At 34.8% G+C, this 27,189-nt stretch overlaps 1 protein-coding gene across 1 annotated transcript in view; it reads left to right on the forward strand.

The window, feature by feature from the left end:
* LOC128579554 (ankyrin repeat domain-containing protein 26-like) overlaps positions 1–27,189 on the forward strand; it is a 68,106-nt gene that overhangs the window by 25,486 nt on the left and 15,431 nt on the right. The window contains exons 3-8 of the mRNA XM_053581584.1: positions 6,856–6,884; positions 6,970–7,051; positions 11,375–11,448; positions 17,345–17,511; positions 26,345–26,378; positions 26,833–26,974. Coding sequence (XP_053437559.1) covers positions 6,991–7,051; positions 11,375–11,448; positions 17,345–17,511; positions 26,345–26,378; positions 26,833–26,974 — 478 coding nt within the window. The 5' untranslated portion in view covers positions 6,856–6,884; positions 6,970–6,990. The remainder of the gene's footprint in view (positions 1–6,855; positions 6,885–6,969; positions 7,052–11,374; positions 11,449–17,344; positions 17,512–26,344; positions 26,379–26,832; positions 26,975–27,189) is intronic.

The raw sequence follows: 27,189 nt of genomic DNA on the forward strand, positions 1-27,189 counted from the left end.
TACCCCATAGTTGCATTAATGTACACAGCTACGATTCAATAAAAAAAGAAAAAAAGACAAATTCTATTTTTTTCATTTTCCCTAGTTATCCCAAATCCTCTTTTCTCATTTTATGTTCAATGTGCAGGACTTTTAACTGGCACCAAGTAGTCCTCCTATAAAACCCAATTTTTTCAAAGTAATCTTCCAGTTTTCCACTTTCCAATTAACCCCACGGAACACATTTAATGAAAGTCATCTGAACAGAATCAATACAATTTGAATCAGAACAAATTAACTTATTTTACATTATGTAGTGACCTATGCAATCAACATTCAATAACATTCAGTGTTCTCAGAACGAAATTTGTCCTTTTAACAAGACAATATATATATAAACTAAATAGTATACAGTGCTCTGAAGTTGGCACTGAAAAGTAAAAAAAACAAAACAACAAAAAAAAACCAACACTGAACTATTTCTTTCAGCCTTAATGTTATTTTCAACTCCTTTTATACCAGGCTGGGCAATGACCTTCAGCAAAAATAACAGAATAATTCTCTAACTAAAAAGTGTTGTTTTCAAATAAACAAAGTAGTTTTACAATGTTCTCACATCCCCAAAAATGACATATGAAAACCCCCCCCACAGAAATTCTTCTGAGGTATTCCATCTTCACTTCTCAAGGGCATCCACTTTTCAACTGATGCAGTTAAAAGGCCAGTACTCATTCTAAAGATGTTCCTAAAAACTAAAATACTAATCAGTGTGTATCCTATGAAAAGCGATCTTTTAAAAGAAATAACATTTTCATAATTAGAATATACTTTGATTTAAAAAGGGACAGATATTTCTTATTCACAATGAAAATCCCATATAGACATACATGAAAATAATGGCATGATTGAATTTCAGCAGAAGTAACTATTTATTTTATCTATTTATAATCAAAATATTGTTTCATTTGAAGATGTGTGTTACAGTTCCATTTTTGAGTTTTGAGACAAGGATTTTATAACTACTTGAATTTTTACAGTAAAAATAATATAGGGTATAGTCACTTTTTATGAAAACTTACCTCACATTTGTTTTTCTCAGTATTAAGGCTGTTTAGTTGGAAAGATGTTTTTTCTGCCAAGAGGTAGATATTCTGCCATATGGGTATTTATGGTCTATTTAAATGTATGTACACATATGAAAATTGGTATGTTGTCACTATAAAACTATTAAAAGTTATCACCATTCTAAAAAAAAGAAAAAAAGAAACATATAAAATATTAAGGGGGGTAGCACCTGTGCCTCATTGAGTAAGGTGCTGGCCCCATATACCGAGGGTGGCAGGTTCAATCCTGGCTCTGGCCAAACAGCAACAAAAAAAATAGCCGGGCATTGTAATGGGCACCGGTAGTCCCTGCTACTCTGGAGGCTGAGGCAATAGAATCACTTAAGCCCAAGAGCTGAAGATTGCTGTGCGCTGTGACACCACTGCACTCTAACCGAGGGTGAAAAGTAAGACCCTTTCTCTAAAAAAAAAAAGTAAAAAAGACAGTAAATGATAAATGATACTTAGAGAATTAACAATGTGTTTCTATGATAAGGAATGGCCAACAAAAACTCCCATTTTCTCTCAAAGAGGTGGCATGTATTTGAAATAATAAATTGTCAAAGTGATTATTGAGTGCTATACAAATAAGAGGTCTGTATAAGTAGAAGTAAACTTATCATGTAGTGATTATATAGAACCTCACATTGTTATCAAGTATAAAATTTGGCCTGTGAAGAAATAAAGAATAAGGAAGCTGTAAGAAATGAATTTGGAGAAGGATTTTTCATCTATACAAATTCTTCTCTTTGTAAACTTTTGAACTAAGAAGTTTCAAATCAATACATGACTCTTACTTGATTTACTGAAATGGGCTTCCAAACAAAGCCTTCAAAATTATAATGGGAAAAATTCTTTTTATAACAGTAGTCAGGCATGTTGTCCATTGCTCTATTGGTTTGTTTTTATAATGGAAGTTTACTGTAGCATGATTTTACTCAGTTATTTGGGTAAGCGGAAGGTATGAGTATAATTACTCAAATAATCTAAATCATTTTCGGTAATTCTAAAACTCTGAATTTAGGAGTGTGTTGTAATGGGACTCTTGGTTTATAACAATAAAAAAGACCATGTTGGAATTCAGTAATTTTGTTAGGTACCTTAATCCTCAGTAATTATTCATGTATGATTATTGCAGTTCCTAAAGGGACTCTATAGTGCTTCTGTATGTAGTGAGAATATACGTTCATATGAACAGGCCTGATATAGGCAATAGAAACTAAGTGATCCAAAAGAGGATTCCATTATTCAATAAACAGAATCCTTCCTTTTGAAATTTGGATTTATAAAATTATAGGGCATTAACTTTAAGTATAGATAGAGCACACATTCTTAGCACCTCAATCTAGTATGTTTAATTAAAATTTTTATAAATGTAAATTAGCGTAAGATGATAAAATAATGTCTAGTCAACTTATTTTCAACAAATCGGAATATGTTTTTGGTCTAGGCCTAAATTTTGTTCATTTTGCAAATATTCTGTATTAATTCTAATTGCACATTTGTGATGTGTATTTCTATACAGTGTGAAGAAAATGTGAAAATTTGTGTACAATTGTAGATTATATGTGGTGGCATTGTTTAAGAGTGTTTGCTTATAGAAATTTTGAGGTGGAATCAAATGCTACCAGTTTTTCTGATTTTCAAGAAGCTTTGTAAAATACTAAGCCATTTCCTTCCTCTGTAGTACTTACTGAACATTTTGTATTTAGGCATTTGCATCAAATTGCTGAGCAAAAGAAATAGCTATATTAATTCAACCATTTTAAAAAAATACTTGAAGAGGGTTGGGCATATAATTTTTAGCTCTAATTCTATCACAAAGTAGAAAGATTAAATTTATATTTGTTAGAGCTATTCAAAGAATACCCTTTTCTACACTGTAGAAACAGGACAGCCAATTAATAATACAAAAAAATTAACATTTATACTGTCTTAAAAGAAATCAATTTCTTTTTCTTTTTTTAATGTTGAGGATTCATTGAGAGTACATGAAACCAGGTTACACTGATTGCATTTGTTAGGCAAAATCCCTCTTGCAATCCTATCTTGTCCCTAAAAGGTGTGGCACACACCAGGCTCCACCTCCCTCTCCTCCCCGCTCTCTACTATTCTTTTCCCCACACCTCCCTCCTTTCTCTCTCTGCTCTCCACTTTCCCTACCCCTACCATGTCCTTAATTGTCATTAATTGTCCTTAAATTAAAATTGAGTACATAGGAAAAATAGTAATTTCTTAGTGCAAAGTGGACAGGGCATTACAAAGGTGGCAAGAATATAAAGTGAGCTCCCAGGTTCAAAATGTGTCAGAGACAGAGAGCAAATACCTTCGCTGCTCCCATGTTCCTCACTGTTCGGGAGGCATGAAAGACTGAAGTCTCTGATCATGCAGAGGCGTGTTTCATCTAACACAGAGGAAAGGAAGCATAGGGTCAGGCACAAATGTCTATAATTCAGTGGCATATAAACTATTTTACTTTACTGAACAGTAGTATCATATACTTCACAATAAGGAAGCTAGAATGGAGAGAAGAGGGTTAGTTATGAAGATATATTGGAAAGTATAGCCTGATAAAAAGTCCATCAGAAACTTGATGATTTGCGATGCCTTTTCATCTTGGAGTATGTTACACAGAGGGACTGGTGGTGAGATTCTAAAGGGGAAGCTCAGGTAAGGAAATGTGGAGGCAAATCACTGCAGACCCGAGCTTCTCAAACTTTCTGATATCTCCTGGATACCTTGTTAAAAATGCACTTTGTGATTCAGTAGGTCTAGGTATCTTCATTTCTAACACACACAAGTGACGCTGAGGCTGCTGGTCCTTGGATCCCCATGAGTAGCAAGGGTATACACTTGCCTATAGAGAAATCTGGAAAAAAAGCCTGGAAGAACAGTTTCACCATAGCAGGATCAAGAAAACGCATTATTTTGCTCTTATTTCTGAGCATGAGTTTAGCTGGAGGAGAAGGAGCAAAGAAACAAAGAAATCAAGTTATAAATGTGAGATCGTTTTGCTAAATGAAGAGGGAAGAAATGGCAGAAATAATCCATGAAAACAATGGAAGACCAAAGGGTTACAGAATACTTTTTGAAGGGAAGAGACTTTCTGGGTAGAGAAAGAGGGTGGAAAGAAGAAAGTTAACTAGGTAATTTTGTAGTTAATGATGAGGAAACTTGAGAGTACTGACCAAGATGGATTTAGGAAACTGGCAGTCACACAAGGTAGATTGTTGCTGCCCCAGAGATCACTAGAAGCAGGAGAGTGCTGGAATTGGGGTAAACCAGAGAGATCCACGTCTTCTCTCCACGAATGCCAGGCATCAGAGATGCATGTTGCCTTGATATTACATTATCAAATAAGACTAATTTGCATACAAGCAGTGGCTGCTTTTTTAAGACAGATTTTTTTTCTATAAAATGGCTATTTTCCAAAGATCTTAAAAGATTAATAGGATATACCAAAGGAAACTAATTTTATAAAAATGTAATTATCTTCCATGACTTGGCAATTATGAATTCAGCTGCAGTGAAGAATCTGGTGCAAATATCTTAATTGCCAAATGACTTTTGGTCATTTGGATATACACCGAGAAGAGGAATTGCAGGATCAAAAGTCAGGTGTACATTTAGATCTCTAAGGGTTCTCCAAACTTCCTTCCAAAAGGAACGTACTAGGTTGCATTTCCACCAGCAGTGCAAAAGTGTTCCCTTTTCTCCACAACCACACCAACATCTAGAGTTTGGGAATTTAGTGATGTGGGATACTCTTACTGGAGTTAGGTGGTATCTCAGAGTAGTTTTTGTTTGCATTTCTCAGATGATTAAAGATGGTGAGCATTTTTTTCATGTGTCTGTAGACCATGAGCCTGTCTTCTTCAGAGAAGTTTCTGTTCACGTCTCTTGCCCACAATTAAATGAAATCACTTGTTTTTTTTTCTTAGTCATAATTTTGAGTTCTCTGTGGATTCAGGTTATTAGACCTTTGTCACAAATATAACTTGCAAAAATCCTCTCCCATTCTGATGGCCTGTCTATTTGCTTTATTTACTGTTTTCTTGGCAGTGCAGAAACTTTTTAATTTGATCAGATCTCAGTAATGTATTTTTGATGTTGCTTCAATTGTCCGGGGTATCCTCCTCATCAAATATTCTCCAGGCCAATTTTTTCAAGCATTTCCCTGCACTCTCTCTACAAATTTTTTATAGTTTTATGTCTTAAGTTTAAGTCCTTTAACCAGTGAGAGTCAATTTTTGTTAGAGGAGAAAGGTGTTGGTCCAGTTTGAGTCTTTTATATGTTGCCAGTAAGTATACCATGGAACACTATGCAGCATTTAAAAAAAAAAGAAAAAGGGAGACTTTACCTCTGTTATGTTTACATGGATGGAGCTGGAAAATAATCTTCTTAGTAAAGTATCTCAGGAATGGAAAAAAAAAATCTAATGTACACAGTGCTACTGTGAAACCAATCTATAATCACTCACACTTGCATATGAAAAATGAAACATGGGGCGGCGCCTGTGGCTCAAAGAGTAAGGCACCGCCCCCATATGCCAGAGGTGGTGGGTTCAAACCCAGCCCTGGCAAAAAACTGCAAAAAAAAAAAAAGAGAGAAAAATGAAACGCAACTTTAGCCTAGGATGAAGGAGGGAAGGGGAGGGAGAAGGGAAAGGAGGGAGATGGGTTGATAGAGGGAGGGTTAGTAGGGGGATCACACCTATGGAGCATATTGCAAGTACAAATTGGATCTATCAGGTGTAGAACACAAATGTCTTAATGCTGCAATTGGGGAAATGAGGTGAAAGCTATGTTGATTAGTAGGGTGTAAGCACTCCAAATTGTACAAATAATCAACACATCGAATCCCATAATGGCATAAATGTACTTATGATCTATGTACAAATGACTTAATTAAATATGTATGTGTGTACATATGTATGTATTCATGTTTTTTCCAAAACTTTTTCTTATTTTTAGTAAAATATTGCTTTTATTTTGAAATGTAAAAGGTTATTAATTTCATATAATTCTGTGACATATCAATTTTTTTCTTTTTGGATAAATGTTTTGATATTTGAAATTTATTGTTCATAATTTCTTTGGTGTATTTTATGTGTCCTTAGGTGAGTGGGTAATGAAACTCTTAGATGGCAAAAGTAGATGGTAGAAGAAATGTAGGTGTATCTGCAGCTTACATGGATATGGAACAAAGGGAATGTTTATATTAACTATTATTCTACAAGTGTACATCCATGCTGCTCTATTAAAAATACTTTCTCTAAGAGAAATATAGATTGAACTGTACTGTCATTAGAAGTGTGTCCTTTATAAATAACAAAACAAAGATCAGATGAATACTTATATGTATAAAGGATGCTTTTGTGTCTCGTTAAAGCTATGCTGTAGGCTTCTGCCATAAGCGTTGTCATTTATCCTCTCAATGGTGTGATTTGCTCCTCTGATTAAAGACACCATTCACATTGCCATATGTGCACTACTGTATTTGAATGGTTTTCCTCTGAAATACTTTAGAAATCTTAAGTGGACGGTGTATTGAATGTATGTTCCCTTTCTTTTCTTTGTTTATTTCTGTCATATTGCTGTCCACAATAAAAAAAGAAAAAGGAAAACAACTTCAGAGCTAAAATAATCATGTACAAAGTCAAACTTGCGGATTAAGCTCAATATTAACTCTCCATAACTGCACGTTTGGCACTATCGTATTTACATTTATATTGTCATTTACATTGATTGTCTGTGTTTCTTGTTTTTTTAGGGTTTTCTGAGAAACATTGCCAGTTGAAGGTAACCACATTTATTTTTTTATCTGGAATTATTCACTGTGTGTCATACGAAATACACATTACTTATGAAACCCTTTATTTTAAAGTCCACTCAGCATGCTATTAAGATGGAAGCTTCCCATGGCAAGAAAGCAGTAAAACAGAAGAATGTGCAACTGTCCAGATCAGGTAATTTTTTGGGGGGAGGGAAATGGATACATGTTCTTGCTATGTGTAATGACTATAGCTCACTGTAACTTCAAAATCCTGGGGACAAGGGATCTTTCTTCTTTTTTAATTTTCAACTTAAAATTCCTGTTTTTGTTAGGGAGTGGAAAGAGATGAACTATGAAACTACACAATTGTCTAGTGTTTCAAAGAATTTATGAAATTCTGACTTTACATAGTGGAATGCTTTATACTAACAAGTTGGTCTTCTTTTAACTTTAGTTATTTTATCCTGTTGTTGCACTGATGATATTAAGGCAGTTAAATGTCTGACTAGCAGAACCTATGTGCATGTGTGTCATCATTAATTATTAAAAACAAGGAAAATAATAAATTATCCTTCCATGGCTATTTGAAAGACATAGTCTTTTAAAATGGCAGTACTAAATGTTTTGGCTTTAGGGTCCTCTTAAACTATTACAAATAATTGAGGGAAGTGTCCAACTCCTAGAATTAGCTGTATGTTATGACCTTGCACTGATACGCTGAAAATGTTTTACTTTATAGGTGACATAGGTGTAAAATCATAATTTGTTTCCATGTCCTAAAATTTCATATAAATGATATATACACTGTGTTCAAAATAAGATGATGAAGTTTGTGAACTCATCCTAGAAAAAGCACTGCATACCTCATTGCTGAATATCACCACAGTCACCTTTGTAGTACTTCCCTTGGAAAGTTGTACACCAATACCAGTGCCTTATCCAGGTTCCAAAGCAATTTTGGAACTTTTTTTCTGGAATAGCCATCAGCACTGACATTGTATTATCTTTGATGTCCTAAATGTTATCAAAATATCTTCCTTTAAAATGTTCCTTCATCTTTGGGTAAAGAAAAAGGTCATTGGGAGCCAGATTATATGAGTAGGGAGGATGTTCTAATACAGTTATTTGTTTACTGATTAAAGCTCCCCACAGATGGTGCTGTGTGACTTGGTGCATTGTCACACAGCAAGAGCCATTGCCCCCCTGATGCAAGAGCCATGATTTGGCAAAAAGTTCAGGTCATTTTCATCTAACTTTTCCATGTAGCCTTTTCAGCACTTACAAATAGTAAACTTTGTTAACTGTGCAGTTGTTGAAAATTTTTAATGAGCAATCCCTCTGATATCAAGAAGGTTAGCAATATCATTGTAACATTTTGTTAGAACTAAAGGAATGTTTTGATTGTGGAGAAGACTGACTTTCATTGTGCACTTTGATGATTTTCTTCAGTTCACGCTGGTATGTCTATGTTTCATCACCAGTGATAACATGGCTCAAAACTTCATCTTTCTTCTCTGTAAAGTCTTGTCAAAATTTGACTCTCCTTTCCATTTTTTTACTGGTGATCTACTTTGGGAATCATTTTGTGTAAGTTTTTTCTTGTCAAGATTTTCTATTATGATTTTCCTGATTTTTTTATTAGATCATAACTGTGTACATTACTGCATTTGTGTGGTACAGTGTGCTGATTTTATATATAATTTGGAATGTTTACATCAAACTGGTTAACATAGCATTCAACTCCCACCCCTGCCCTCCCCTGTTTGACTTGGGTATTTTAAAAAAATTTCCCGTGTAATTCCATTAATCCGTATAACCCAACTTTTCATATGACAGACGTATGTGTGTATATTGACCTTTCAAACACACTTTATACTACATTTATCTACTATGCTACACTCTTCTTACGTAATTAAAAGTTTGCTGACTAAAATAAAAAAAAAAAACATAGCATTCACCTCACTTATTTATTTTCTTTTTCTTTCAGTTTTTTGCTGGGACCGGGTTTGAATCCACCCGCTCTGGTCTATAGGGCTGGCTCCCTACTCCTTTGAGCCATAGGCAGCGCCCACTTATTTAATTGTTGTGTTTAGACATATATACTCTACTGTTAATAAAATATTAAATGTAATATTAATAGCAGAATATGCATGTCTCTACAAATTTTAATACTAGTATTAATATTTAATAGTATTAATATTTAATTAATATTTAATATTTAATAGTATTAATGCTTAACTAATAGTAGAATATAAATGTCTCTACAATACTTAATATAGTGTTAATATTTAATAGTAGAGTATAAATGTCTAAACACAACAATTAAATAAGGGAAGTGAATTCTGTGTTAACAAGTTTGATTTAAACATTCCAAATTATATATAAAATCAGCACATTATATGCCATAAATGGAGTAATGTATGCAGTTATGATCTAATAAAATAAATTTAAAAAAAGACTTTCCTACCTGTTTCTCTATTGATGTTTACTTGATATGCTATGCTTCTCACAGTCAGCTAATAGTTTTGATGCAAAATTCAATGAATTTTTGTAAGGTTTTCATGACTTTCATTCTTATTACTGGGCACCCTTACCTCACTTCTTCAATGCTGCTTTTTATCCCTTCAGAAAACTATTTAATCTATTTGCAAACTGCTGATTTTTTTGTGACATTATCTGCAAACTAACATGTCCCTGACTTCCCTTCCATGCTTGCTAAGTTTAACAAGATTAACATTTATTCATCGCTCTAATTCAGGTTCTGAAATTCTCATAACAGCATACAATCATGCAGCAATGATAATGAACTCCATTCTGAAAGATAGTCAACATAAACACAACTATGAGACACTGATACACCAAAGTTATGAAACCATAATGAGGGGCTTGTACAGTACTACTGACGTAAACACACGGTTGTGAGTTTGTGAATTTAATTGTCAAGGCTTCATACGTCATTCTGTGACTTTCTTTTATTTGCTCAGTATTCTATTTGTGAGATCAATCCATATTGACACAAGTATATTTGGTTTAATTTATTTTGATTTTTATAATATTCCATCACATAAATGTTGCAACATCAAACTGTTGAAAAGATTTTATATATATATATATATATATTCCTGTATATATGAATGATAGTCCTAATGGCTTTTGTATTATATAGACATATCCACAGATATTTATTGTATTGTTTATTAATATTGAAAAAATTAAAATACAAAACCAATATTTATATGTTTATTTATTTTATAAAAACATCCATCCTATATGGGACACTGATATTTGATATCCAAAATATTTCCATAAACATTCACTTATTTCAGGCCCACATTGCCTTTATTTTCCAATATGTCCTTGTAATTCATTTTCTGCCATTCACTTGTGTTTTTCTGAAATTCATCTTCCATATAGAGTTTAGAGTGATTTACTTCAGTGAAAATGGGATAATTAATATCTCTTTGAAATATTAACATCCAAGCACCATGAAATTTCATAGAAGGATTTCTGCTATCCCTTCTTGTTGGCATTTTTTCCTGGCATTCCTGAGCTTTTAGAATGCCTGGCTCAACACTCCCTCTACTGCAGACAAATACATATACATATGTTTCTTCAGGAATTGTTTCCTCTCTCTCCTGCTTTCTGTCCTGCTCTCATTCTTTCCTGGCCCCTATGCCCTTTAATTTGGCTCATCTTACATTATAAATATCAGCTCAGACATGATCTCTGAAAAACTCATTTTTGACAGTTTTATTTATATTCCTTCCAGCCACAGCGTCAATAATTATTGAGTAAAACAGATAAAGACTGTTCCAGAAGTTTTGAAATATTGTGCTTATAGTCCAGCGGAAAGGGTAGAGACATGGCAAGAAACGACTTACAGTTTAGGTAGGAACATTGCAGTAGAGATGACACTACAGTACTAAGGCAGCCCTGAGGGAGGAGATGCCTATTTATCTGGAGAAACAGCAGGAATCAATGAAGGCTTCATGTTGCAGTTTAAGGCCTTAAAAGATAAAAATAAAATTGTTAAAATATCACAGTAAATCTTTTCACATGTAACAAACAGGATGTACACTGATGAAAATACAAAAAGTAACAGAAATTTGTGAATTATTAATAAAACAACATGCACAGCATGCTTTTGAAAGGTACTATTATGAAATAGAGAATAATCCACAATGTTATTTCATATGTATGTATTGTATATTTAAATTCTGTTTTTCTTCTGACATTATGTGTGTATACATTAGGTGGAAATATCTGTGAGTAAATCTGTGATATGTCTGTATTTGTTGAACCTAGTGACATCTAGTGCCCTCTGGGTTGTTTTGCAAAGTTTTGGATAATTAGAAGTATTATATTTTATTTTTTTTACAGAAGTAAATATTTGGCTAAAGATTAAGCTTAACATAAACTGTCAATTTACACATAAATTACTTTTTTACCCCTTTTTATCAAACAATGTAAATTTTGTTGAACTGTGGTCCACTTAACTAAATGTATAGTCTATCAGTAGAGCCAGCCTTGCAGATGTCATCAGATGAAGAGAAAGAAAGTCATGAAGGAAATAAAAATAAACAGTCACAGGTATGAAACTATTTAATTTTAGATTTCTGATTTAATATTGCTTTCTTTTGCAATGGTATTTTGAATGGTATTTGCAATGTAGAATAGTCCAAATAAAATGATCTTTTGGACTAACATCTTAGACTGAATAGGTCACAATTTAATATTTTCTTTAAAATATATTCTTAACTAGTTAAAATATTTAAAAATCCTGAAAACTCAGATAGCCTTTGTCTTTGGAATAGAGGTAAAGAATTTCTGGGCTTGGCATGGAGCAAGTTGGGGAACCAGAAAAATCATTCAGCTGAGTTCTCCTAGAACGACTGGGGAAAAAGAGAGAACCCAGCTGTACCTAGCATGAAGACCTTACCCAGAGTCCTAGCTAAGGGAGCACAGTGAGGAGGTGGTGAGATGGATATAGCTTATGATCTGGAGAGGTGGAAATCTGATGAATTAGGTAAGTAATTGAGACTGGCTTGGATCAGCTGGCCACCCACAGAGGTTTGTGACAGAAGGAAGCCTTTCTTGAACTTTCAGTTGTTGGGGCAAGCTGTGTGTTGAGTGGAAAGCTTGGAAGAGAAGGCAAGCTCAAACAGTAAACAGCCTAACCATATTCAAATGCTGGTTGGAGTGGATGTGCCATAGGGTTGTGCCTGGTGAGGCAGCTATAATGAGAAGTTCTCGGTCGCCAGGTGGCTGCCATTGTGGGAAGTCCTGACAAGGTCTTAGCAGGAGCCTAAAGCACTGTTGTCTTAATACCTTCTGCCAAGATCAGAACTCATCTATTGGGGCAGGCTGAGGGACTCCTGCAACCTACAGGAACTAGAGTCAGGGGGCACTGTGAAACCTGCCCCTGAAGGATTCTAGCCAGCTTTAAGATTCCAACTCAGCAGTATCTGAATGCTGAGAAAACAATCAGGTGATTGCCCAAGGCAATAATTTTGGAATTAGGATGATAGAGGTTGCTGCTGTGCTCTCTGTCTCCTGAAGAACCCACAGCACGACCTGATGCCCCAGAAACATACTGTCATCAAGAGCAAGGACTTCTCTTTAAAACAAACGAGGTAGTGAGAAGTAAAAAGGAGCATAAGGAGGTAAACAAGAAGAAAGAACACATGAGGAGGAACCAATAGAAAAATTCAGGCAAACTGAAAAATAAGAACAGAGGATCCCCCGCAATGAACCATGAGGCACCTACTGCAAAAGACCCCATCTATAAAGAATTAGTTGACTTCTCTCAGAGCTGGACAGATCCTCTAAACAGAAATTAAACAAAGATATAAGAGATTGAAATGAGACCCTAGCAAAACTGTGCTTGATAGATGTATATAGACCACTCCATCCCCAAAATAAGAATATACATTATTGTCATCATCCCATGGAACATTCTCCAAAATCATCTCATCCTGTGACAGAAAATGACACTCAACAAAATCAAAAGAATTGAAATTTTACTGTGCATCTTCTCAGAGCACAAGGCACTAAAAGTCAAACTCAACTTCAACAAAAACGTTCAACCTCACAAAAAGGCGTGGAAGTTCAACAACCTTATGCTGAATGACAGTTGGGTGCTGGAAGAAATACAAAAGGAAATTATTAACTTCCTTGAGTATAACAACAATGAAGATACAAGTTAAAAAAAAAAAACAACTTTGGGATACAGCAAAAGCAGAAAAAAAATACCACTTTAGAAGCCTATATTCAAAAAACAGAAAAAAAGAAAGATGGAGACTTTACCTTTTTCATGTTTATTACATGGATGGAGCTAGAACATATTCTTCTTAGCAAAGTATCTCGAGAATGGAAGAAAAAGTATCCAATGTACTCAGCCCTACTATGAAACTAATTTATAGCTTTCATATGAAAGCACATATTAGTGTGCATTCCCCCCCAGCAGTGCAGAAGTGTGCACTTTTCTCCACATCCATGCCAACATCTCTGGTTTTGGGATTTTGTTATGTGGGCTACTCTTACTGGAGTTAGGTGATATCTCAAAGTAGTTTGGAGTTGCATTTCTCGGATGATTAAGGATGATGAGCATTTTTTCATGTGTCTGTAGTCCATGCGCCTGTCTTTTTTAGAGAAGTTTCTCCTCCATTCCTTTGCCCACAGTGAGAAACTGGCTGGCGATCTGTAGTAGACTGAAATTGGATCCACACCTTTCACCATTAACTAAGATAGACTCTCACTGGGTAAAATCTTTAAACTTAAGACATGAAACTATAAAAATACTAGAAGAAAAAGCAGGGAAAACTCTTGAAGGAATCGGCCTTGGTGAATATTTAATGAGGAGGACTCCCCAGGCAATTGAAGCAGTATCAAAAATACACTACTGGAACCTGATCAAACTGAAAACCTTCTGCACAGCCAAGAACATAGTAAGTATAGCAAGCAGACAGCCCTCAAAATAGGAGAAAATATTTGCAGGTTAAACCTCCGAACAAGGTTTAGTAACCAGAATCCACAGAGAACTTTACAATAGTCCCAAAGAAGATGAAATATCTGGGAGTGTATCCAACTAAGGATGTGAAATGTCTCTATAAAGAAAACTATGAAACTCTGAGAAAAGAAATAGCTGAAGATGTTAACAAATTGAAAAATGTATCATGCTCATGGCTGGGAAGAATCAATGTTGTTAAAATGTCTATACTACCTAAAGCAATCTACAGATTTAATGCAATCTCTATTAAAGCACCTCTGTCATATTTTAAAGACCTGGAAAAATTAGTACTTTGCTTTATACGGAAACAGAAAAAAACCTCAAATAGCCAAGACATTACTCAGAAATAAAAACAAATTGGGAGGTATCATGCTTCCAGACTTCAAACTATACTATAAATTGATAGTGATCAAAGCAGCATGGTACTGGTAAAAAAATAGAGAAGTAGATGTGTACTCAGCCCTACTATGAAACTAAATTATAGCTTTCACATGAAGGCTATAACCCAACTAAAGCACAAGACTATGAGGAAAGGGCCAAAGAAGGGAGGGGGGTTATTATGCTGGAGGCAGGGTAATGGGTGGGGCCACACCTACGGTGCATCTTAGAATGGGTACAGGCGAAACTTACTAAAGGTAGAATACAAATGTCTATATACAATAACCATGAAAATGCCATGAAGGCTACGTTGAACAGTTAGATGAGAATATTTCAGATTGTATATGAAACCAGCATATTGTACCCCTTGATTGCACTAATGTACACAGTTATGATTTAACAATAAAAAATAAATAAATACATAAATAAAAGGGGAAAAAAGAGGTAAACCCAGACATTTATTGTCATTTCATTTTTGATAAGCATATTAAAAATATAAATTTTGGGAAAGATTCCTTATTCAATAAATGGTGCTGGATGAATTGGCTGGAAACTTGTAGAAGACTGAAACTGGATCCACACCTTTCTCCTTTAACAAAAATTGACTCTTACTGGTTAAAAAACTCATAATTAAGACATGAAATTATTAATATTCTTATAGAAAGTGCAAGGGAAATGCTTGAAAAACTTGGCCTAGGAGAATACTTCATGAGGAAGACACCCCAGGCAATTGAAGCACCATCAAAAATACATTACTGGGATCTGATCAAATCAAATGCTTCTGCACTGCCAAGAACACACTAAGTAAAGCAAATAGACAGCCTTCAGAATGGGAGAGGATTTTTGCAAGTTATACTACTGACAAAGGTCTAAGAACCAGAATCCAGAGAATTCAAACTTCTTACTAAGCAAAAAACAAGTGATCCCATTTCATTGTGGGCAAGAGGCATGAACAGAAGCTTCTCTGAAGAAGACAGATGCATGGCCTACAGATACATGAAAAAAATGCTCATCATCTTTAATCATCAGGGAAATGCAAATCAAAACTACTCTGACATACCACCTAACTCCAGTAAGACTGGCCCACATCACAAAATCCCAAAACAACAGATGTTGGCGTGGATGTGGAGAAAAGGGAAGACTTCTGCACTGCTGATGGGAATGCAAACTATTATGTTCCTTTTGGAAGGAAGTTTGGAGAACACTCAGGGATCTAAATGTAGACCTACCGTTTGATCCTTCAATTCTTCTTCTAGGTGTATATCCAAAGGACCAAAAATCATTTGGCAATAAAGATATTTGCACCAGATTGTTCATTGCAGCTCAATTCATAATTGCCAACTCATAGAAGAAGCCCAGGTGCTCATGGACACATGAATGGATTAATATATTGTGGTATATGTATACCATGGAGTACTATGCAGCAGTAAAAAAAAAATGGAGACTTTACCTCTTTTATGTTTACATGGGTGGAGCTGGAAAATATTCTTCTTAGTAAAGTATCTCAGGAATGAAAATAAAAGTATCCAATATACTCAGTACTACTGTGAAACCAATTTATAATCACTCACACTTGCATATGAAAAATGAAACACAACTTTAGCCTAGGATGAAGGAGGTAAGGGGAGGGAGAGGGGAAGGGAGGCAGTGGGAGGGATAGTAGGGGATAGAAGGAGGACCACACCTATGGAGCTCATTGCAAGTACAAGTTGGATCTATCATGTGTAGACCACAAATGTCATTATAATATAATTGGGTAAATGAGGTGAAAGCTACGTTGATTAATATGATGTGTAAGTACTCCCAATTTGTATAAGTAATCAACACACTGAAAATGGCATTAATGTGTTTATGATCTATGTACAAAAGACTTAATAAAAAAAAATCATACATTATGATCAAATAAGATTCATCTTATATTAATTTTTTGAGTGGTGAGAAGTATGGATCCTGTTTTATTCTTCTGCATATGGCTATACAAATACAATATTACTGGCACCTTTTATTGAAAGGGAGAGATACCCCAACATATGTTGTTGCCTGCTTTGTCAAAGATAAGGTGGCTTTATGTGGATGGTTTACTGTAAAGGTATTTTGTCTTGTTTCATCAGCCTGTGTCTCCATTTTTGTGTCAAAACCATGTTGTCTTGGTTACTTTATACTTGTAGTATAGTTTGAAGGTGGTAATGTGATGCCTCCAAATTTGTAAAAGAAGTCATTTTATCAAAAAATACATATACTCAAGTGTTCATTGCAACACAATTCACAATTACAAAGATGGGGAATCAACCAAAATGCGCATCAATTCATGAGTAGATTAATAAAACATGGTTCATGTATTCCATAGAATACTAAGCCTCAAAGAATGACTTAATGTCTTTTGCAACAATCTGGATATAACTAGGGACCATTAGAAGGGACAATTATCCTCAGTGAAGTATCTAAAGAATGAAAACATGAATATCACATGTACTTACTACTAAATTGGAATTAAATTGATGGGCACACATGTGAAGTAAACCTCAATAGAAATGAAGCAGGGGGTTACAGGGGGAGGGGACGCAGAAACCTATCTAACAGGTACAGTGAACACTCTCTGGGTGAAAGACATACTTCTATCGATGACTGAAACATTACAAAAGCAATCTATGTAACCAAACTATTTGTACCCCCATAATACTTTTAGATAAATAAATAAGTATATAAATAAATAAATGAAAGGATAGAAGGTGGCATCTTTTGTTTGTCTTTTTATTTCTCAATTTCTGACACTCAAATGGGGTGAAAATTCATTCAATACCAACAGGAAAAGGGAATGACAAAGTTAAGAATGGCCCTTTTTGAAATTTTGAAAAATTCTGTTTGACTCACTCAAAGAGAAATAAAGAAGATTCTCCAAACAATTTAAATAACAATTATAATCATATCTCACAATTATGTGATAATACTCAAATGTAATGCTAAAATTAAAGTAATAACAAAATATTTCGCTGGCTCTAATCATAACAAAGTAAAGTGATAAAATCAATCAAAACAAAAAATTTCTTTTTATGGACTAAAGTAGTAACAATTATCCCTTCTATTAAACTTTTCATCAAGGTTAAAAAACAAAGGAAGAAGTGTGAAGCTAATGAGATAGAAGTATCTAAATACCTCTGTGATTTTGCAACTGATGACAGTGATGATGATGGATTTACTCAAAAAAGAAAGGCTGGAGAAACCTACAATCAGCAGTTTTCTAGGAAGGAGAATGAAAAGTGGGACAGGTGAGCCTGTAGCGATGTTTCATAGTAGATAATTATTACTGTACAAGAAAACTAACATTCACAATTAACAAGTTGTTTACTTAACCTAAGGATTTTCAGCCTTTGCCTGCTATTAGAACAATGCAAATTTACAAACAATGGGAGATCATTGTTTTCAGTCATGCTGATATTTTTGTTTAACAAAAGCAGTGCTGAGAAATGTGTAGAAAATTTATTGTCATGCATTATTTGTTGATAAACCGGTAAATCCACGTTGACAGTTAATTTAGCAATGGGCATCAAATTTCAAATATGTCATTCATTGAATCGAAGAGGTCCAGTTCTGCAGCTAGATCCTACAGGACAATGTGACCCATGTAAACACACAAACGTGTTAAGAACATTCGTTATCTATGATATATACATAAAATAAACCAATATGTATGTATCTAATATATATATATATAACCTATGTTAAAATACATAGTATTAATTATGTATGTTAAGGACTTTTATATAACTATGTTATCTATATATGTGTATTACAGAAGTTTATTATAACATTGTCATATCAAAAGTTGGAGATAGTCTAAATACGTGTTTAGATAAATAAATAAGTATATAAATAAATAAGGAAAGGAAATACTTAAATACTTAATTATAAATAATTAAGTAAGGAAATACTTAAACACCACACCCATAAAGTAATGTTGCATACAATGATTTTCTAAAATGAGGTGAATCTGTAGTATACTAATGAGGTGAATCTGTAGTATACTAATCTAAAATGAGGTGAATCTGTAGTATACTAATCATTTCCCAATGAAAGTATGCTAAAGTATTTAGTTTAGTGATACATTTAACCAAATTTTGATAGAATTGCTTAAATATCTGCTGAGTTGCAAAAGGCAGCTACATGTTGTTGGAATTCTAGCTTATAACCAAGAAGGTTGGAGGTTATTATATTTTTGGTTTTGTTCTCAATACATGAGTGCTCAACTATTGGAACCTCAAATTAGTCTGAATATCAGCAAATGATTGCACATGGGCACTCGTTTTCCATATATACATTTCAATAAAGTGTAAAAATGATTACATCAGAGGTTGTTTAATCTAATAAAATTAGTCTTGGCCAAATTTTCCTTTAAAAAGCCAGAGAGTAAATATGTTTTAGACTTTGTGGGCCATATGGATTTTGTTATAGTCCAAAATCTGTCATAGAAAATGAAGGAACCGGCATGCCTGTGATCCAATAAAACTTTGCTGACAAAAGCAGGCAATGGGCTGAGCTTGGCTCACATGTGCTAATTTACTGACTCGTGTGGTAAAACCCAGTACTACTAATGCAGCAAGTCTTCTTTTAAAAGATTATGCACTTCAATATGAACCACATCACATTATTCAACAGATCTCATGTTACATTATTTATACAATAAGATTTTTTTGCAATTTTTCCCCTTTTATTTCCATTATGGAATTCAAAATTTTAACATAAATATTTACTTTGTATAGTGAACGAGTATAAAATATACTAAATTTGGATGATTTTTATCACACAATACATACTTCCCTTGAAATTTCAGTCATTCTTTGGTCTTTATTTATATACATGGACAAAATGATAATCAGGTCTTTTCTTTTCCTGTTTCTTTTTTTTTTTAATTTCATGTTAATGTGAGGGTATAAACAATTATTTGTTTACATTATTTTCATTAGTTAGGTAGAGTCCCTCTTGTAGTTGTGTCCCGGACTCAAGAGGTGTTCCATGTACCCTTACATTCTGCCTATTAAGTAGGAGCACACCAATCTCCCTCCAACCTTCTCTTGCCCCTTCCCTTGTTCCCCTTCCTCCCAACTTGAACTGAAACGAGATTTTCTCTTATGTGGACATGTATTAGATTGTCTACTGGCTTTATACTACTATTGAGTATGTTGGATATTTGTGTTTCTATTTTCTGATGCTTTACTGAATAATGCATTTCACCTCCATCCAGGTTAATATCAAAGATGTAAACTCTCTGTTTTAAAAATGACTGAGAAGTATGGTGTACACATACCACAGTTTCTTGATCCATATCTGAGTTGATGGACATTCAGGTTGTTTCAAAATCTCGGCAAATGTAAACTGAGCTGCAGTAACCAATCTAGTGAAAATGTCTTTATTAAAAAATATTTTTTTTTCTTCTGAGTAGTTATATCTCTATTAATGTGATTCCAAGATCAAATAAAAGTTCCGATTTGAGTTCTCTGAAGATTCTCCATACTTTTATCCAAAAAGGTTGCATTAGTTTGCAGTTCCTGCTAGGGTGTAAAGTGTTCCCCATTACCAACATCAGCAACTTTGGGACTTTGTGATGTGGGCTATTCTCACTGGAGCTGGATGATGTCTAGGGCGGTTTTGATTTGCGTTTCTCTATTGATCAGGGAAGATGAGTATTTTTTCATATGTTTGTTAGCCACTCATCGGCTTCCTCAGAGAAGGTTCTGTTCATATCACTTGACCAGTAGTAGATGGAATTTTTTTGCTCTATTGATGTTGATTTAATTTGAGTTCTCTGTAGATTCTAATTATCAAACCTTTATCAGATTCATAACATGTGTAAAACCATTCTAAAGGTTGTCTATTTGCTTTACCTGTTGTGTCCTTAGCTGGACAGAAGTTTTTTCAGCTTAATTAAGTCCCATTTGTTCATTTTACTTGTTGTTGTGATTGCTACTGAGGTCTTTGTCATAAAATCTTTCCTGAGTCCAACATCATCAAGAACTTTTCCCACACTTTCTTCTAAGATGCTTATCATTTCATGTATTAGATTTAAATCTTTTATCCATCTTAAGTCAATTATTTTAAGGGGTGAAAGGTATTGGTCGAGTTTCGTCTACTACAAGAAATTATGTCTAGAAATTTGGCAATGTGGAGGAAATGGACCAATAGCTGCAATCATGCCATCTTCCTAGACTTAACCAGGAAGAAATAGATCTCCTGAAAAGGCAGATATCAAATGCTGAGAGTGCAGAAACAATAACAAAGCTTCTAACACCACCAACAACAACAAAAGCCCAGAAACAGATGACTTCACAACAGAATTCTATCACACCTTCACAGATGAGCTTCTATCTATACTGAAGAACCTATTTCAAAACATTGACGAGGCTGGAGCCTTCGCAAACACATTCTATAAAGCAAATATCACTTTTGTTTTGATTCCAAAACCAGGAAGGGACTTAACAAACAAGGAGAACTTCAGACCAATTTAACTAATGAATATAGATGGAAAAATACTCCATAAAATCTTAGCTAATAGATTACAGCTACTCATTTCAAAAAAAGCATGCATCACAATCAAGTAGATTGCATCCAAGGGATGCAGGTTGTTTTAACATATGTAAATTCATAAATGTAATACATGCTATCCATAAAAACAAACTCTAAATGATGCTCTCAATAGAGGCAGAAAAAGCATTTGTTAAAATTCAGAATTCTTTACTAACAAGAACATTTAAAATATAGGCATATTTGGTATATTTCTTAAGATGATCGAAGACATCAATCCACAGCTAACATCATGCAGAATGGTGTAAAATTGAATGCTTTTCCAAAGAGAATTGGAACCGGACAAGGATGCACACTCTCACCACTATTACTCAACATAGTTCTAGAAATTCTAGCCAATACAATCAGGCAATAGAAAGAAATAAATGACATCCCAATGGGAGCAGAGGAGTTCCAACTCTCCCTCTTTCCTGCTGATATACTCTTATATTTAGAAAACCTAGAGACTCAACCAAACACTCCTGGAAGTTATCAGGAAATACAGAAATGTCTCAGGGTATAAAATCAATTTCCAAAGATCAGTAGCCTTGTATATGCCATTAACAACTAAGCTGTTCAGCTTCTCTTGATTGAGAAGCAAATCAAGGACATAATTCCCTTCAGAGTATCTTCAAAGAAAATTAAATACTTAAGAATATACCTAACAAAAGAGGTGAACTATCTTTTCACAAAGGATTATGAAACCCTAGAAAAAGAAATTATAGAAGATACTAACAAATTGCAGAACATACCATGCTCTTTTCTGGGAAGAATCAACATTGCCAAAATGCCTATTCTACACAAAGTAATCTACAAATTTGAGGCAATGGTGATTAAAATACTGACATATTTTGAAGAACTGGAAAAAATAGTACTTCATTTTTTATGGAACCAGAAAACAAGCAATATAGCTAAGGCTATTCTTAGTAATAAAAACAAAGTCAGAGGCATCACCCTACCAGACTTTGGGCTATATTACAAATCTGCCATAAACAAAACACCATGGCATTGGCACACAAATAGAGACATAGACATATGGAACCGAATTTGAAACCAAGAGATCAAACCAATCTCCTCTTGCCATCTGATCTTTGATAAACCAAACAAAAATATACAGTGTGGAAAATAATTAATTTTCAAAAAATGTTGCTGGGAAAACTACATAACCACATGAAAAGACTGAAACTTGCCCCACACATTTCACCCCTTATAAAAATTGGCTCAAGATAGATAAGAGACTTCAATCTAAGACACAAAATGATAAAAATCTTAGAAGAAAGCATAGGGGGAAACTCTTGATGATGTTGAGCTAGGGAAAAATTTTATGACAAAGACTTCAGGGCCCATCATAACAACAACAAAAATTAACAAATGGACTTAATTAAGCTGAAAAGCTTCTGCATCACTAAGGACACAACAAGGAAAGCAAGAAGATAATCTTCAGAATGGTAAAAGATATTTGCCAGGGCATGAATCTGACAAAGGACTGATAACTAGAATCTACAGAGAACTCAAGTTAATCAACAGAACAGAGTAAACAATCCCATCTACCTCGGGGCAAGAGATACAAACCGAACCTTCTCTGACAAAGACAGACAAATGGCTAAGAAACATTTGAAAAATGCTCATCTTCCCAGATCATCAGAAAAATGTAAATCATAACTACCCTGAGATACCACCTAAACCCAATGAGAATAGCCCACATCACAAAGTCTTAAATCTGCAGATGCTGGTGTGGATATGGAGAGAAGGGAACACTTTTACACTGCTGGTGGTACTGAAAACCAATACAACCTTTTTGGAAGGAAGTATGGAGAATCCTCTAAGAACTCAAACTAGCCCTCCCATTTGGTTCTGCATTTCCTTAATGAGGCATCTAGCCACATGGAAAAAAAATCGTACTAAACATTTGCACTGAACATTTGCAGCTCAATTTACAATTGCCAAACTGTGGAAACAACCTAAATGCCCATCAACCGAGGAATGGATTAACAAGCTGTAGTTTGTGTATACCATGAAATACTATTGTGTCATTAAAAAAGATGGAGATTTTACATCTTTTATATTAACCTGTATGGAGGTGGAACACATTCCTCTTCATAAAGCATCAGAAGAGTGGAGAAGAAAGAACGCAATGTACTCAATTCTAATATGAAGGCTGTAAGTGGTCTAATAGAAGGTGGGGGGTAGGGAAATGAGGGATGGGGAGAGGGGCGGAGGGAGTATGATAAGGGGTCACAGTGTATGGCACACCTCTTGGGGGTGGGACACAATTACAAGAGGTAGTTTACCTTACAACTTCAGTCAGTGTAACCTAATTCTTTGTACCCTTAATAAATTTCAAACAATAAAAATAAATAAAATAAATACATAAATGAATAAATAATAAAATTGAAGATAGAACAAGGTGCTTTTATAGGATTGCTCAATGCTAACCCCGTGAAGCCCAAGGATGGCTCAGAGAAGGTGTCCTTAGCTATGGATCATCCCCAGAATCTCTTAATTATGGGTGAAGCTCTTGATCTTGAAACCTATAAAACAAAGAAAAAGAATGGAGAACCTCATGCACAGATGGTTAATTTGTGAAACTCTGAATACTTGAGTGTCACATCCAGGCTCAGTACTGGAAACTCAGTGCACAACAGGCTGACCTGCAGTCCACCTTATCCAGAGGATAAATTCCAAAGAAGTTTGCCTGCAAAGTCACCAGCCTTGAAGAATGGCTATGTCAAGATGGTTTTTACCACTGAGGAGTTTCTTCCGCGTCCTATGTGGCCTCAGTTGCAGCAGCTGTTGTGCCTACGAAGATGATTCAAACCACTCGGAGCAATCTGGTTGTCAAAGGTGCAGACTTGATCATTCAGGAAACAAAACAAATACTCAGAATGCCCCAGAAGAGCTTGTCTTGCTCTGAGGAGTTCAAAGAATTGAGGGATCTGCCACTGAGTGGAGCCAGAAGCCAGTAGCATTTAGTCAAGGCCATGACTACAGGGATCATGGGAGGCCCCAAACCTGCCATGCAGTCTGTATTGCAGACTGCATCGGCCCTCTTAAAACAACAGAAGCAGCAAATTTGTAGATGAGGGAAAGGAAATCAGAAGCTTTTTGGAGACAATTTCTCCAAGGCTCAAATGAAGTCAAGAGCCTGGCTCTGCCATCCTCATCTTAATAGCCCACTGATCAATCTGCATGGATGGGGACTGATTTCCCCAGGATGGAAGGCAGCCTGACCAGGTGGATGCCCAAGATGGGGTGTGGCATCTCAAAAGGAAATGACGTTCTCTTTTCTGATGAGTCACAACCACCAAAACCAAAACTGACTGCTTTAGCAGAAACAAAAAACTTGGCTGCTGTCACCAAATTAAGAGCAAAGGCCAGCTTCTTACAGAAACACACCAAAACAGCCTCAAAATGATACAAAAGGATTCCCAGGATACCCTGGGAGTGATGAAATGTGTACAAAAGAACACCATGTTTTCTTCCCAAGCTGAGGATGAATTGGAGCTTGCCATAAAGAAAAGGAGAGAGCAGTTTGCCTGACTGGAATCTGAGTAATTTCAGGAAATTCTAAAAGTAAAGTCAAAGTGCACAGGTGTTCTGAAAGAGGCTGAGGCTGAGCTGCATAAATGCTATTTTGAGGCACTGGTGAAAAAAAAAACAAATGGAAGAAAAGATGAGAAACATCAGAGAAGTGAAGTGTCTAGTCGTGACATGAAAGATGGGCACCTACACCGATCTCCATGTGCTGGAGACCTGTGTCAGTGAGCAGCTCAACCTCTACTGGCTCAATGACATGAAAAAGTTTTTCAAGTTTCCCTGTGGGGACAGACTCCCCCACAAGCACTGCAGTAATCATGGCCTCTAAAAAAAAAGGGAGGGAATGCTAAAAGAAAACTCTGGTCCAAATATCAGAGGAGAAATTTTGTTACTAAGAGGAGAACACGCCAAATTTCTAAGTAGCCTCAAATAACCCTAACGTCATTTGCCTCAATCTTTTTTTCTTCATGTGGCTCTGGAAAGGCCAACATGGATTGCGGATTGCCTTTGTTTCTGACTGACACCAGCAAAAACCCATGCACAGATGGTTCAGTTGTGTGGGCTTGACACCAAATTTAACATTGATGTTTAAGTGGAAAACCAGAATATTGTCTTCCCTGTTCTCACTACAGTATTGTGGCAACATTACAGTTTTCACAGAAATTTTTGGCCCCAAACTGGAAGGTAAACCGAGAGGTGTGTTTCTGTACCTCTTGGTTATACACTCCATTACCTCAATGAAGTTCTAGTGTTACATGGAGATAAAAATATACATAGTATAATGACATTAACAATAGCATCATTGTGATTTTATGAGATACTCTAAATTATCAGAGGTATAACCTTTATAGTTTAGACAAGGGAAGATTTTGATTATGTACAATAGAAAAATAAAAGATTACTGCTTTCACAGAAATTTTTGGCCCCAAACTGGAACGTAAACCGAGAGATGTGTTTCTGTACCTCTTGGTTATACACTCCTTTATCTCAATGAAGTTCTAGTGTTACAAGGAGATAAAAATACACGCAGTATAATGACATTAACAGTAGCATCATTGTGATTTATGAGATACTCTAAATTATCAAAGGTATTACCTTTATAGCCTAGACAAGGGAAGATTTTGATTATGTACAGTAGAAAAATAAATGATTGACAGTTTATCGCAGATAACACTTTTTTGTATTATAAATTTATAAAGCTTGAAAACCACGTTTCTTTGTACCAATAGTGTCATGGATGTGTATTGTGTACTCAATAAGTATTTGTTGAATACACGAATAAACAGTTGAATAGATAAGTTAGTGCTGATGAGGAATTTTGTTTAGAAAAATAAGTTTTAAACTTGTTGAAAGTAGGTTTCTGTAATTGCCTAGATACAACGATATGAAGGCTTTTAGTTTCTAAAAAATATGTGAGATTTAGAAAATTTTGTTTATAATTATGGCCATAAAAAGAATGATTGATTATATGGATTTATCTACTATCCTATCATTTAAGCACAATAAATTTGATTTTCACAACAGGTTATGAAGCTCATGTGTTGGAGCCAGAATTCTGGGGTTTGAATGTGTGGTCTCTACTGACCATCTGTATGTGCTTGGGCAAATTACTTGGTGTTCTGAGCCTAGTCTCCTCCTTTATAAAACCATACAGGATGATAACATCTCTAAAAGGGTAGCTACATCACAGAGCTCTGTAAGGATTCACATTAATTAAATACATATACAGTGATTTAAATACTAATAGTAATTACATAGTAAGTTGTGAAAGTACAGATGAAAAACATTATTATTATTATTTTCTTCGTCTCTTAATGTTACTGTTTATACTTCAATCCCTCTTGTAGAAAATGATTGATTTTACATTATGTTATAAAAACCCTAAAAACTCTATAAGTAGGAGAAATAAATGACAAATGCAGATATTTTATTAAACAGCAATTGTTTTAGATATTTTGCATTTTGTATATTTCCTATTTGCTAAAAGGAATTGTTTGTGTTTTTTAGGCCTACAAAGAGAACATCTAAGAACAAGAACAAGGTATTATTAAAAAAATCATCAAACATGTCATTATTTGAAAATACAAAGTTAAAGTAAAAACAGAGTCTTTTGCTATAAAGACATTTCCTTTAAAAACTGATTAAGGAACCATAGCCATAGGTAAAAGTGTCATCCTTTTAGCACACATCTGTACTTTACAAAATGTCTGTGGTTTTGCTCATATAAAAAATAAATAATTTTTTTCATTCCTGAGATACTTTACTAAGAAGAATATTTTCCAGCTCCATCCATGTAAAAATAAAAGAGGTAAAGTGGTACAAATAATCAACACATTGAATCCCGAAATGGCATAAATGTGTTTATGATCTATGTACAAATGACTTATTAAAAAAGAAAGAAAAGAAAAGAAAATGGATAACTACCACTTCTGTACATTTAGACTATGCTGTAAACATTTGGGGGACATTTTGAAGCACTGTTCTTTATTTTATAGGTGAAAAAACAAATACACACTATGGATGACCATGATGACTTAACCTGGTCATCTGAGGGAGCCTCAGAGGATTATGAGTTGCCTTCCGTTAATTATAAGAATTTGACATTTCTTGCTAAACAACATGGAAAGCACTATAAAGGTAGGACCATTGCATGAGTGTAAGACCTTTTTATGTGTCCTACAGTAGCATATGCATTGCTTAGCACTGCACCGTAGAGCACAGATGTATTATGGTAACATTAATCTCCGAAATGTGCTTTATGTTCATGTAGAATGAGAACTACAGTATGTTGTGAACTCAGTCAAAGAGTTCTGAGAATCCCACTGTACTTATCTCAGTGTGAATGACACCCC

This window comes from Nycticebus coucang, unplaced genomic scaffold (genome assembly GCF_027406575.1).
Source record: "Nycticebus coucang isolate mNycCou1 unplaced genomic scaffold, mNycCou1.pri scaffold_65, whole genome shotgun sequence".
NCBI classification, from domain to species: Eukaryota; Metazoa; Chordata; class Mammalia; order Primates; family Lorisidae; genus Nycticebus; species Nycticebus coucang.